The sequence below is a fragment of the Talaromyces stipitatus genome, genomic scaffold, assembly GCF_000003125.1.
Source record: "Talaromyces stipitatus ATCC 10500 scf_1105507295523 genomic scaffold, whole genome shotgun sequence".
Lineage (NCBI taxonomy): Eukaryota > Fungi > Ascomycota > Eurotiomycetes > Eurotiales > Trichocomaceae > Talaromyces > Talaromyces stipitatus.
In genome coordinates, this window is record NW_002990113.1 from 4,314,452 (window position 1) to 4,327,696 (window position 13,245).

The 13,245-nt window shown below is 47.2% G+C and overlaps 6 protein-coding genes across 6 annotated transcripts, besides 2 other annotated features; 2 read left to right on the plus strand and 4 right to left on the minus strand.

The window, feature by feature from the left end:
* Window positions 1–3: 3 nt before the first annotated feature.
* On the plus strand, window positions 4–2,938 carry TSTA_075300 (vesicle-mediated transport protein Vid24, putative). The gene is made up of 4 exons (XM_002341504.1): window positions 4–595; window positions 651–801; window positions 859–1,216; window positions 1,273–2,938. The coding sequence occupies exons 1-4, from the start codon at window positions 173–175 to the stop codon at window positions 1,337–1,339; spliced, it is 999 nt and encodes a 332-aa protein (XP_002341545.1). The 5' UTR covers window positions 4–172; the 3' UTR covers window positions 1,340–2,938.
* Window positions 1,271–3,336, minus strand: TSTA_075310 (ribosomal RNA processing protein, putative). Its single transcript, XM_002341505.1, has 3 exons — window positions 3,191–3,336; window positions 3,005–3,112; window positions 1,271–2,938 (listed from the first exon to the last, which is right to left on the minus strand). The coding sequence occupies exons 1-3, from the start codon at window positions 3,243–3,245 to the stop codon at window positions 2,076–2,078; spliced, it is 1,026 nt and encodes a 341-aa protein (XP_002341546.1). The 5' UTR covers window positions 3,246–3,336; the 3' UTR covers window positions 1,271–2,075.
* Window positions 2,593–2,672: a sequence feature (CT-rich).
* Window positions 3,337–3,549: 213 nt separating the features above from the next.
* TSTA_075320 (ubiquitin domain protein, putative) lies at window positions 3,550–5,389 on the minus strand. The gene is made up of 3 exons (XM_002341506.1): window positions 5,012–5,389; window positions 4,110–4,880; window positions 3,550–4,056 (listed from the first exon to the last, which is right to left on the minus strand). The coding sequence occupies exons 1-3, from the start codon at window positions 5,012–5,014 to the stop codon at window positions 3,925–3,927; spliced, it is 906 nt and encodes a 301-aa protein (XP_002341547.1). The 5' UTR covers window positions 5,015–5,389; the 3' UTR covers window positions 3,550–3,924.
* A 156-nt stretch (window positions 5,390–5,545) lies between these two features.
* TSTA_075330 (G-patch domain protein, putative) lies at window positions 5,546–7,967 on the minus strand (the record flags this gene model as incomplete). Its single annotated transcript, XM_002341507.1, has 2 exons — window positions 5,546–7,697; window positions 7,762–7,967. 2 exons carry the CDS (start codon window positions 7,965–7,967, stop codon window positions 5,735–5,737), a joined length of 2,169 nt encoding a protein of 722 aa, XP_002341548.1. The 3' UTR covers window positions 5,546–5,734.
* A 453-nt stretch (window positions 7,968–8,420) lies between these two features.
* Window positions 8,421–9,041: a mobile genetic element.
* TSTA_075340 (sugar transporter, putative) lies at window positions 8,571–10,859 on the minus strand (the record flags this gene model as incomplete). Its single annotated transcript, XM_002341508.1, has 4 exons — window positions 8,571–8,999; window positions 9,331–10,251; window positions 10,294–10,767; window positions 10,791–10,859. 4 exons carry the CDS (start codon window positions 10,857–10,859, stop codon window positions 8,571–8,573), a joined length of 1,893 nt encoding a protein of 630 aa, XP_002341549.1.
* Window positions 10,860–11,377: 518 nt separating this feature from the next.
* TSTA_075350 (beta-galactosidase, putative) lies at window positions 11,378–12,954 on the plus strand (the record flags this gene model as incomplete). Its single annotated transcript, XM_002341509.1, has 4 exons — window positions 11,378–11,392; window positions 11,441–12,145; window positions 12,200–12,545; window positions 12,731–12,954. The coding sequence occupies 4 exons, from the start codon at window positions 11,378–11,380 to the stop codon at window positions 12,952–12,954; spliced, it is 1,290 nt and encodes a 429-aa protein (XP_002341550.1).
* Window positions 12,955–13,245: the final 291 nt, after the last annotated feature.

Sequence of the window (13,245 nt, forward strand, 5' to 3'; positions counted from 1 at the left end):
GCCAGAGCAGAAACTCCTTTGTCATTGCTTACTCAGGGCCCTTTTGATCCTTTTTTTGAGATACCTCTTGTTATTTCTTCAAGATAATTGCCAGCATTTGTGCCTGAATTGAATATTGTCGTGATCGTCCTCCTTCTCCGATGTCATTTTCCTTCTGACCTGAACCGGTACAATGCCGACGCCGAGCGAAATCACTCCACCGTTAACCGCGAGCGCCCTCGTCGAAGACCCGATTGTGCATACGTTGTGTCCACCAGAAATTATACGAGCATCTGCATTTTCGGTCGCGAGTGAGGAGCGCTCTCTTAGTGATGGCGATGGCAATGTTCTCGAAGAAGGCACCGTGTCGGCCACCATCGAGTCCACGGCAACAGGTGATAATGCTACGTCATTGATGGTCGAGACAGCTCGAGAGTCATCGTCTATGAAGGGACGTGAAAGTGAAGATGATACAGATATGGACTCTCCCAGTCCAGCCAATTCGGCTTCGGACGGCAAAGATGATGTGTCGAGCAGCCCGACTTCGCAGACGTCATCTGTCACTTCATCCTCATCTACATCCTCGTCGCTCAGTCACGAGTTTTCCAATGTCAGGGTATGTTCAATGGCATCGTCTCCGGTTGCTTGGATGATGTTCTGATACTTAATAGCTTGTTCCAAACCACACATGTTCCTTTCTCCGCGCTGGAAGCAGATTCGAAGGTACACAGGAGTCCGACCACCAAGTGTACAATGTCCATGTCGAAATCAAACACGTTGACATGGCAGAGTCGTACCTATGTGGATATCTGCGCATTCAAGGTGGGTGTCTTAATTTCGGGGTTCATTCATAGAGGACTGCCAGCTAACATCGTACAGGCCTTACCGAAGAACACCCTACCCTAACCACCTTTTTCGAAGGAGAAATCATTGGCACAAAACACACATTTCAGACCAAGCACGAGAGCTGGGGCGCCAACGAGAAGACGGATATGCAGCACTGGGCTCGATTCGAGGCGTGGAGGCCGCTTGCCAAACAGGCCAAGAAAGCCGATTTCACATACCGGAACTTTGCGCAGCGCGAGCACTTGTTCATGCGTTGGAAGGAGTATTTCCTTGTACCTGATCATCGGGTACGGCAAATCTCCGGAGCAAGCTTTGAAGGCTTCTATTATATCTGTTTCAATCAGGTTGAAGGAACTGTCAGTGGAATTTATTTTCACGCGAAAAGCGAAAAGTAAGAACGCGTCCTTATACAGTTGTTTTAACTACTATTAACAATGTCTCTTTTAGGTACCAAAAACTCGAATTGAAGCACATCGAAGATCACGGATGTACCCCCGCGATCGAATTCCGTTAAACTCGATCGTTTAACGAGCAATCTTGATTACATATGTGCCTGAGCATATGACACACGAACCATTGGTGCTATATTGGTACAATACAGCAAGTCCAACTTTGAAGATCGTTCCTCTTTTGTAGGGGATGAAAAAGCCTTCGGTTTAATGCCTTACATTGTCTATAACACTATACCCTCGACTCTTTCTCCTACTGTTCTCTTCTCGCCGTTTCTTTACGAACTCAGGACGCAGCGTATTTGTTTTCTTGATTTCACATCTTCTGTGTATTCACAAACCACTTATTACCTTCCGCACTCCCTCTCCGTCTCAGAGATTATGAGATAATCATATCTCAAATCCATATCTCCTTTTTGTGGATTTCGCTGTCATGTCAGGGTTCTTTCAAAGCAGATCATGATGATGGCGCTACTAAGGTTCTTCAATCCAGTCACTTTTATTCTCTGTCCATTCTGTTACATAGCCACTGAGTATGCTTCTTTTAATTCACTTCTGGTTTTGTATCCTATCATGATTCTTATATTGCTTTCGGTGTCTGAATGGATAGCTCTGTTAATCTTGTTCCATATACTCTTCTCAGTATTGCTGTTGGGTGACCCTGAAGCAGTTGAAATACCGATGTAGCTATGCAATGCAGTTGAAGAAGACTATGAATAGGATAAGATGGTTGGAAATTATACAGAGAATTGACCGTGTCTTCTCATAAATAAGTACCTCGGAAACAGAGAAAAGGTAAGACTAATCATCAAATCCACCCCATTCATCATCCTCATCCTCATCCTCCTCATCGTCTTCACTCTCATTACTCCTCACCTTCTTCCGCTCTCTAAATCCCCAGTCGGCCAATCGCTCATCTTCCAACACCTCACTAACCACCTTCATCCGAACAGACTTGGTCTGGCTCTCCTTTCTCAATCTCTCAAATGGTCTTAATAGCAATCCAATAGGAACGTCAAGGCGATCTTTCAATGATACTTCCTCGGTCTTTCCGTCTTGATCACCGTCGTCATTTGAGGAAAGAACTTTTTCCAGCTCATCCAGCCAGATATCAGTAATATGATATCGAAGTCCGTCGGGGCCGTGGGGCATGGTTATATCCTCGTTGGATTTGGGCTTCTTCTCGCTCGGATCGAAGTTGATGGGACATAGAGGCCCTTTTTCAAGAAGAGAGATGTATGATTCTAGTTCTGTCCATTTTCCATCCCGTTCAGAACTTGATCCCTTTCCGTTGTTTTCGCTGTTTTCTTCGGATTGTTTCCTCCTCTTCCCGTTATTCGATTTCTCATCTCCCTTTCTTTTCCTTTTTTTATTTTCCTCTTCTTCTTCGTGTTTTTCGGTTGAGTCCTCCTGTTCATTATCCGATTTATCGTTAATCTTCCCCTTCAAATAAATCTCAAACGCAACGCCGACATAACACCTAATCAGATACAGGTATTTATCGAGTCGTAATCGGTCCAAAGCATGGAATTCCCGACCAATCGTGATCCAGAATGCGCGCAGAAAACGCAGTCGACTTTCGCGCGGGAGACTTGGGACGAGAGAGTATGAGAGAGAGCGGGCGAGTGCTTGTTGTGTTAAAGGGCGGTCGGAATGGTAGAAGCCTTTTCCCCCTCTCTTATTAGCAGCGGACCAAAATTGAATAAGGGAAGAGGGATAGAAGTACGTACAGAAAAATAATCCCTTCCAGACTTTCAGCAGTTCAAGAAGACTTAGATCTTTACGCGCTTTCAGGAAGAGCGTCAATGACTCAAGAGCTTTGTCGCGAGTTTTGCGATCTTTAGAATTGGAATAATCAGTATTACGCCTCATGAGCCATCTGAACGACCATAGCAATCCAAGAACAGAAGACTCACCACTTGATGCCAATTCCCTCACGAACGGCGTTTTTTGGATATCTGTGGTAGCCATGGTGGCTGTCCCGCGATTGCGGTTGCAGTATGAGACTAGAATTGAACCATATAAGAAAATTATTCTGAGGGCCTGATCCTAAAAGTTGCGTGGGAGAATAATTTGCACTACTGATGCTGGTCGATTAAGATATCTTTTTTCTTGCGATTATTTTTTTTGTATTGCGGTGATAGCTCCGCTCCGCTTTTCACCGCCCTTCTTATCGGGCCATCAGATAAGATTGTTCATATCGTGATCCCTTAATTGATTATTCTTTATTTGAGTGGCTGGTTATATGATATATTCTACGAGAATACTGACTCGGTTTTGAATCATGGATAGAATTCAGTAAGATCATTAAAGCAGGTAATGGTACGGAGTGGAGATTAGGCGCCAGTAAGTATCGACATTGAGGTCGATCCAGGATAATGAAGATATAGTTGCGCCTTTGTTGATGCATAGAATTAAAACATGTACAAATGATACAGGAACTGTAGAAGACACTGCTCACAGTAACAAAAGGAAGTATCATTGATGTAGAACAGCTGGGGTATTGTGCGAAAATAGTCAGTTAGAACTCCGATATAAAAGAAAATAATGCAGTAAAACGACGAGCAGATGTGTCGAGATGAGATACTTGGCGTAGTTACCTCACCAGACTGGGCCACAAGTAAATTCCAGATCCTGAGTCTGTTAAATGTCAAGACGCTGGCCGAGCTACAACCATTGCATTGATGACGTGACCTTGTTTCCAGCCTTGGTCGACCAAAGGCTCATTTTCTCTCAGCACTCGACCAAGATAAACAATACGAACACGCTGAGTGTTGGACATCTTTGCAGCGAAATTAGCTCATGAATCACCTGCCATCTGCATGAGATACATACTTTGGTCTCACTATGGATCTTGCGAGCAAGCAAGCTCACGTTTTGTGTCTTTCCAATAGATATCATGACATCTGGCCCACCGCGGTCACTTAACCGGGCCTGGACCCTAATCATATCGCGCTCGCTCATTTTTCCTTTTTCCTCACGACGTCGCTCAGCATCTTCGGAAATGAGTTCCTCGTCTGACTCTTCCGAAACAATCTTGCGATCTGATATTCCATCTTCCATATCATCGTCCACTCCGTCAGTTTCGCCGGCTGCGGCACCAGAGTCATCCGCAATATTGTCCGGATCGCTCACGATACATTGAGGTAATCGATACAACACACCATTTTCATCGTAACAGCCGTCGCAAAAATCGCCGGTGGGAACAGTAACTCCGGCGGCGTCTATAATTCCCTGCGCCGTCTCAATATCGCCTTCGCGCAATAGAGACAATGCCGCACGAAGAGCGGCCCACACCTCTTCCCGGCCAGTAACCCTGGTATCGAAAAATTCTTCCCGCTCTCGATCGATTTGTGTTCGTGTCCATAGGCGCCGCTTACTGCGCCAGATGTGCGGCCGGATCGGCTGGTTGTAGTGTTGGTCTAATGGAAGCGCCACACCTTGACATCTGGGGCGAGAACGGCGACGAGTCGAACTATTTGAAGCTTGTTGGCGTGAGTGTTGCTCGGAGTGATGGGTGGAAAGAGCATCTTCTTGAGGCTCCTGTGTCGCTGTGGATGCATGGAATGGCTGTTCCTCATTACTTGAACGCGAAAGGCAGCAACCCTTTGACAGTTAGCCTCAATCATTTATTTTCTAGTATGCCGAAAGGGCTTTCGTAAACAATTGGCGGGGTAAGTCTGCATACTCGATGGCACATTAAGTGCGCCGTGGTCGACAGAAGAGAATCCACTCACCATCTTGCATGATCATTGCTCGAAGCACAAAGGATCACAATCAAGTGCAACGTCCGCCGAAACAAGAGTTAGCAAAGAGTCGTCAGTCGCCTCCAGGCAAGGTGAGGAATATTAAAAGAACGACCTGAATCAAATCTCGAAGTCTCCGAATGTTGTTACGTTTAACGAAAAATAGTCAAGAATCCAAGGGTTCGAGATAATTAGAAGTGAAATAGGTGGATAATGCGCCCTAAATGAATCCCTGTCAAAAGAACCTGTAATCACTGAACTGCGGAGGATTCGGAACCATCAAAGATACGACTGACGACATCATCGACAAGTACGATTATCATAAGTTGAACAAGACAGCGACCAGGCCAGAGTCAGTCGTATGTTGGCGGTTATCTAGGTGGAGAGAGCGAGACAGAGAGATGGGGAAAAAGAGGGGCCAGCCTAGTTGGTTCATCGATGCCGACCGATCCAATCATTCTGGGAGGTAGCCTGTCACATTGTAAGAGCTTTATGATAACGGTATATGTAGTAAGTAAATTCATGCATCTACTATAATTCATTTATATTCATACTCAATCTCGAAACTGTCCGCCAAGACGTCAGCCACTATTTCTCAGAAAGCTTGTCATTTTATCAACTCGATGTCTTAGGGGATGTACGGTCTGGACAAAGAAATCAGATGTAGCATAGAACTACAATACGACTATACATGAATATCATCCTAAGTATTATTTAATCCTCATCTTCTTCCGAGTCACTGCCAAAAATAGCTTTGAAGACAGCTTCGCCCGGTCGTTCGCCTTCCAAGGCCTCATTCCGTTCAGGCTCGATAGCAACTGGTTTCTGTTCTGCCGCAGGTGAGTGTTTGTCGGACATCGCCAGGCCAGATTCCAGAAGAAGTTGATCCATTGTATCTTGAGATATAAGCTCAAGTCTTCCTGCTGAGTGTGTCGTCTTTGCAGGAACTCCGCCTGTACTGGATACTCCTCCCATAGGATGATCCCCAGGGTCCATCTGAACATGTGCAGGAGGCTTGATATTGAACCGCTTGCAGAGTAAACGAGTCGGGTAGAACGATACTGTGCTGCGAGTCAACGGACCAAACATACCAATCTTCGCCGCCTCTTCTGCTGGGTCTTCCGGTTTAGCCGGCGGGTGCCTTAGTAGAGAATCAGCGGTAGAGGAATCTGGCTGGTTTGAAGTCACTGCCGGCGTTGAGCGTGCGGAAGTGAATCGCGAGGCCATAACACCGGATATTGGTTTAAAGACTTCAGCTGCCCTAGTAAACTCTTGCATCTCTCTTACCCAGTCATCTGTTGTGGATCCTGGCAGGCGATCCGGAAGGTCTTGTTTCAAACCAGCTGATACTTCTAGAAACGTGCGATAGCGCGCTCTCTTGTTTTCATCCTCAGAGTAAGGCATCCAACCACCGACTGCTCTTTGCAAAGCTTGGACAGCAGCAGCCTTGTCAAGCTTGGGCACAAGATCCCAGAGATTTTTACGCCTTTCAGCCTCCGATGTTTGGAAACCTTTAGGGGCTTTTTCTCCCAAGGCCGGTGGAAGATCAGACCTGCCAGTGGCTTTGACAAGCCTCTCACGAGCCTCTGGGGTCATCCAATCAAATATGGATTTTCCTGGAAGCTGTTCCTCGCCAAGCAGCTCGGCACGAGACTTTGGGTCAAGATTCGACGCCTTAGCCGCGTCCGCCGTTGACATGTACTTGGACGAGTCTCTTTGCGCTACAGGAACCTTAGATGACTTCCAACCTGGAGGTATATCTGGTGGTGCATAATTTCTGCCGGCAGAAAGTGACAAGCCAGAAATGGCGTCTGCGAGAACGAAGCCGTCAAGTGGTAGACGTCCGTCGTGACACTTGCGAAACCCAGCTAGGGATGTTTTCTTGGAGATAAAAACGGGTTTGTTGCTTAGAAGTGGATTAGCTGCCCTTCCCACCGTCTTCCCTTCTTCAGGACCTTTGATTTTCTTTTTTCTCTTTTTATCGCCTCCTATGGTACGATTGTAGGATATTCGGGGTCCCATCGAATACGGATCTTCGTCGTCGGAGCCAGTATCGTTCAAAATGCCCACTCCAAATCCTCCTCTACGTGGAACCGGCTTACTTTGTTTCGGCTTCTGCGTCGCTAGCCGCCCGCCAAAAAATGAATCACTAGTTTCATCTTCGTAGTTCTCCTGATGAGCCTGATCATCCTTTAAGCGCAAGTCGGAGTCAAGTCGTTCTTCCCTCTGAAAGCCAAGACCAAAATGATCTACTTTTCGCACAAATGTAACCATCGGCGAGTCTGAAGGGGCGAATAAATGAGTTTCAGGTTGATGAGTATCATCTTGAGCTAAGGTGCTGCTATCGTCGAGATTGGCTGTTCGCCTCACTTTGGGTCCAATGCCCTGCCCTTCTCTCCAACCCATCTTTTTTAATAGTTTGACCCCCATGGTTTCACCTTCAGTTTTGAGAATATCGATAATACCACGCCTGCCTATGGCCTGAGATTGCGTTGCGCCCAGTCCAGCAAAATCCTCGGACGTCTGTAGCTGTTTGGATTCCTCGGCTTCGCGAATATCTTCTTCATCCATGAAGTCTTCAATCTTCTGGACTTTTGCGTTTTTTGCACGATTGTGCCTAGAGGATACAAAAGTCGACGGTGTCCATCCTTCCTTTGAGCCCACCGTGTTGAAATACCTGTACCAAATCTTATTTTAGTCGTTATGCTTCTTTTTTGTAATTCCAAATGCGTCGAGCTCACCCGGCGCTGAAACCTCCGGTAAAGGCGCCGTGCAGTCGCTTCCGTCCTCGTTCATCAGTGACTTCTTGCTTCCAGATGGGGACGTAGGAACCATCGTCGCGCGTACCGGGGTCGAGAGGAGGAAGTGGTGTGCCATAGAAAACGTAAGGAGACTGCGCGGCTTGAAGATCGGCCTCGAAGGCGCCGCGCGATCTCTTGGTAGTCATGATTGCTGCTAACGTGGTGGTTATTATGGCGGAAGTTCCAAAGTAGAGAAGTCATTCATGGGAAGACCTCTGGCTGAAGCAGGAAGTCGCATTTGTTGGAGTTTGGACTAGTCTGGTTAATTGATGCACACAGCACGTGACTTAACTAGCGTGTTCAATGTTGAAGACTTGAACTAAGTATTACATTTACGCCCCCATATATCACGTGGCGTTACCACGTGATCAGAGCAACCCTTCCCGTCCACCCTATCCAGAGTCGCATGGCTGGAACAACTTCCCCGCTTCCGAATAACCTCACGTCGAACGGTCATAGCTTGTAGGAGGACAGGTCAGAAACACACAAATTATATATATCTAGCGCACTAGTGCCCTATAGGGTTAGTCCATCCGTGCGTAATAAATCATCATCATCAGCTTAACGATATACATCATCCAACAGCATTAGCATCCTCAAGTTTTCCCCTTCATAGAGTATCTCCGTACTCCAAGTACATCTCTTCTAGAGTTGAATAACCTTTCAACTGAGACTTCAGAGGCTGGGATTGTTAAGTAATCTCTAGCAGCAGCAGCCATCCGAGGATAACCCTTCCTATGGACTCTCCACTATTCGAATAGCCAATTTGGATCTTCCATGTCAATGGCATCAACCCGGATATCGTCGAAATTTCTATTTAACATCCAGCTGCCAACTGTCTGCTTTTTATGGCTGTGCTCTGGGGCCTCTGCCATAGTATGCTGATCTGTAGTCTTAGGATATTTTTCATGAAGATTGTCAAGGAGGACATTAAGAATATTCCTGCCAGTGTCCCCTCGTCGTCCAATGAGATCTGCCTTTATACGAGGATCTAGGATCAGGGCAGTATAATACGTGTCGGAGATATCCATGAAAGTGTAGTACTTCGTGTACTTATTGATACTCTCTCTTACAGCACTTGCGATATCTTCATCAATGTCTGCAAAATCTTCTTTGCGCTCAGCAGCATCATGCAGCACATCATAGAACTCATAATATATCGGAACTGTGAGACTGATCTGTGGCTTTCTTTCTGAGACAAACAAGGCAAACTCATTGAAGTAAGATATGATCTAGCCTTGACCATCTCAAGCACTGGTCATACGTAAGTTTGATGAAAGAATTATTCAAATCCAGTCATCAAGGTAATGCATGAAGGGTATGCGCCAGCTGACGAGGTCAGGTTTACTGAAGATTGGGGGTTCATAGAGACCCGGATCCAGATAACACGTTTGATTTGAATTGAATAATAATACGATAATCAATCGAAGCATACAGAAAAAGGCTATTGTGTTACGATTCGTCACCCTTGCTCGTACACGGAGAGGTAATTCAGACGGCTGCTTTTACCTCAGTTACATCATTCCCAACAAAAGTAGACGCAAACTTCCTCGGGCTGAGGTTCGATGCATAGAGTTGATCAATCATTTCAAAAGTCATGTTTCGTGTTTCAGGCATAAAGAAATAAAGGAATGCCACCAAAGGAAGACTTATACCAAAGTAGATCAGCATGATCTTGGAACCTAAGTTGGCTTTATCAGGATTGAACAGATATGGAATCGAGAAGCTGATTCCAAATCCAAAGACATTTGCCATAATGGCGCTCAGAGCCTGCGTCTGTGGACGGAGTCGCTGAGTAGGTATCTCTGCGAGGGCGATGTACGACACCGTCCCAAGACTTAGATGGTAGATAAAGGACCACGAAGCGATCAGCACTACTGTTATTATGAGAGCGGCACGATTGCTGGCATCTGCAAATCCGCATGAGCCCGCTAGAAGATTCCAGAGGGGCAGCAACGAGCCGCCTCCAACGACTATGATGCGATTCCCCAGCAGATCAGCGCAGGATATGGCTGTGATACTGCCAACAGTCATGATGGCAAACGCACCACAGGTGATAGCAAACGAATTTGCAACTCCAGCAAGTTCATAGTAATAGGTTTGATACCCGATTACAAAGGATGTCCCGATAGTGTTGACATTGACTGCTAGCACAACCGAAACCAAGGTACGTAAGATGTGTTGGTGACTGAATAATTGAAGCCAGTGAGAAATCGTAGTAGTTTCGTGAGTGGTTAGTAAATTGATTTTGATTTGAGCCATGACTTCACTTGGTGTTTGCTCGTGGTGCGGCCCATAGAAGCGCTTGATTGCCCGAATAGCCTCTCCCTCACGCCCTTTCATGACCAGGAAAACAGGAGATTCGGGAAGAAAGCAAATCACCGGTAAGAGAATGGCGGGCACGAGAAACGTGATGGCGAACGCGTCCCGCTATGACCAGGTGCCATTAATAGTGGATGTGCCGCTCGAAACAAGAACGGAGACAAACTGCCCTATGACGACAAACAAATTGAAGCACGACATCAACAGACCCCGGATTGGCGCTGGGGAATTCTCAGTGGCATAAAGCGGAGCTGCAGTGTACGATAAGCCGCTAGTCGCGCCGAAAACCAGCTTAGCAGCAAGCAAGACCTTAACGCTTGAGGCCAGGATCAACGCAATCGAGGCAACGACCGAAGTGATCAAGATGGCCCAGAAACAGAATTTACGACCAAACCTATCGACTGTTGCCCCTGCCAAAAAGTTCCCTATGATAGCGCCAAGTAGATTGCCTGCAGACCAGAGCGACTGCCATGTCGCAGATACGACATACTTGCCATCATACAGGCTACCGAATTGCTCTCGGAACTGAGGATAGGCGGTCGCAAGAGAGGATATAAGTGCATCGAAGCCGAAATTGAACAAGAAGAGAAGGATAGAAAAACTCCACAAAAACGCCCTCTTGTTCTGTTTGAGATGAGATGGATCACAGTTTGCTTAAGTCGTTGCATCCCCACCGGCGACTGGCCGATTACGATATGCTCATGCTCGGAAGACATCGGTATGTCGTCCAGGATCGCACGTCAGTTCCCAAGTCTTATAAATTGTAAAGGAGGCTTGCCTTTGGCGGACTGTCTGTGACCATGGCTGCTGCTGTTGCGCGAATTTGGTTCAAAACTGGAATGCATATGTGAACAATGTATGCCCGCACTGCTGGAAAGAAGGGTTTGTAGGAATTTATAGCCAAGCTCCTGACAGCTGGAAGGCCATTGACATGATACAGTTTCCCCGCAAATATTCGGCAAAACTTGGTCTTCTCGCTTCAATTGTTATCATTGGTCCCGGAACTTCCCCAGCTTCTAAATTTTATTTACCCGAGGTTCACCTGGTGGCCTTCTTTCGTAACATCCAATTAGAGCAATAAGCAAAACAATGCGGAGGAATACAGGGTGTCTGCGTCGGCTACCGGTTCGATCACTTGATTGTACATCAATTGCCGACGAGATAAGCCCACTAGTCTCTCGATTTTTTGCTGACCGGGAAAATCCTTCGAGCCACAAAAGCGTGACTGTATTCAATGCAAATTGCCGCTGTTCGGAGAAGCTCATCAGCTCAATAACGGACGATATTGAAACCACAGGTGACGTCCACGCGAGAAGTTCTGTCGCTTGATGGAATCTGGCGCTTTGCATTGGCTGTCGAAGAACTCGCTGAACCTCTGGCGTGGATCAAGCCACTTCCGCAACGACGTGCTCGTGATATCCCCGTTCCTGCCAGCTACAATGATATATTCATTGAAAAAGAGATACATGATCACGTCGGATGGGCCTTGTACCAGCAAGAGGTTCGCGTGCCCCGGGGGTGGCAGCAGGAGCGCTATTTTGTGCGGCTAGACGCGGCCACACACGAGGCTCGCGTTTTTATCAACGACCACCTAGCGACCACGCATGTCGGCGGGTATACCCCGTTTGAAGTCGAGATCACAGCTTACGTCCGGGCAGGAGAAAAATTTTGTTTAACCGATGCTGTAAACAACGAACTCACCAACGAAACGATTCCACCGGGAAAGATCGAGGTGTCTTCTTTGAATGCCAAACGACGCCAGACCTACAACCACGACTTCTTCAATTACGCGGGCCTCTCTCGCTCCGTTTGGCTATACTCGGTGCCACCCAGCTATATTGAAGATGTCACGCTCGTAACGGGTGTGAACGGGACAACTGGAACCATCCAGTACGGTGCCAAAACGAATGGGGAGATAGGTTCCTCGCGCATTAATGTCGTTGTGCGCGATGAGGAAGGGCATGTTATCACAGAAGCAGAAGGCCTGAAAAGATGCGTCACGGTCGAAGCCGCCAGGTTGTGACAACCCGGCAATGCGTACCTCTACCAGGTCCAGGTCAACATCCGTGCTTCCAGTGGTACCTTGACGGACGAATATACCGTCCTAGCGGGCATTAGAACTGTCGAAGTGCGGGGAAACCAATTTCTTATCAACAGCAAACCCTTCTATTTCACTGGATTTGGGATGCACGAAGATCATTTGGTTCGTGGCAAGGGCCATGACGCAGTTTCTATGGTCTATGATTTCGAACTGCTGGCCTGGACTGGGGCCAGTTCTTTCCGCACGTCACACTATCCATATGCTGAGGAAGTCATGGACTTTGCAGACCGGCATGGTATCGTTGTAATTGACGAGACAGCGGCGGTTGGTCTGAATCTCGCAATGGTCTCCGGCATATTGGGTCGACCTAAACTGCCCACTTTTTCCCCAGACACAATAAATAGCCGGACACAGGACGCCCACGCCCAAATCATCCGTGAACTTGTACAGCGAGATAAAATCACCCATGTGTGGTGCTCTGGTCGATTGCTAGTGAGCCTGCCTCGGCCGAGCGAGGGGCTCGTGAGTACTTTGCACCTCTCATAGAGTTGACGAAAGAGCTTGATCCAAGTTCGCGCCCGGTCACATTCGCCAATGAATCTAGTTCGACATACGAAACAGACCAGATTGCGGACCTCGTCGATTTCTTGTGTCTCAACCGCTACTACGGTTGGTACCGTGAAACGGGCGATCTGAAGACAGCAGAGGTACTTTTCGAGGAGGAGCTTTGCTACCTATCATTATTACGGAGTATGGCGCCGATACGCTAAGTGGCTTGCATTCAATTCAGGCGGTCCCATGGAGCGAGGAATTCCAAGTTCAGCTACTCGATATGTACCACCGGGTACACGATCGGGTAAAGTCAGTGGTGGGAGAGCAAGTGTGGAATTTTGCAGATTTCAAAACTGGTAACGCCATTTTCCGCGTGGAAGGCAACAAGAAGGGCGTTTTTACGCGCTCTCGACAGCCCAAGGCGGTCGCGCATTGCTTGTGAAGTCGTTGGATGAAAATGAGGGAAGGTGAAACAGAAGGATAGTCTCTTTCGGTAGAAGTAGTAATGA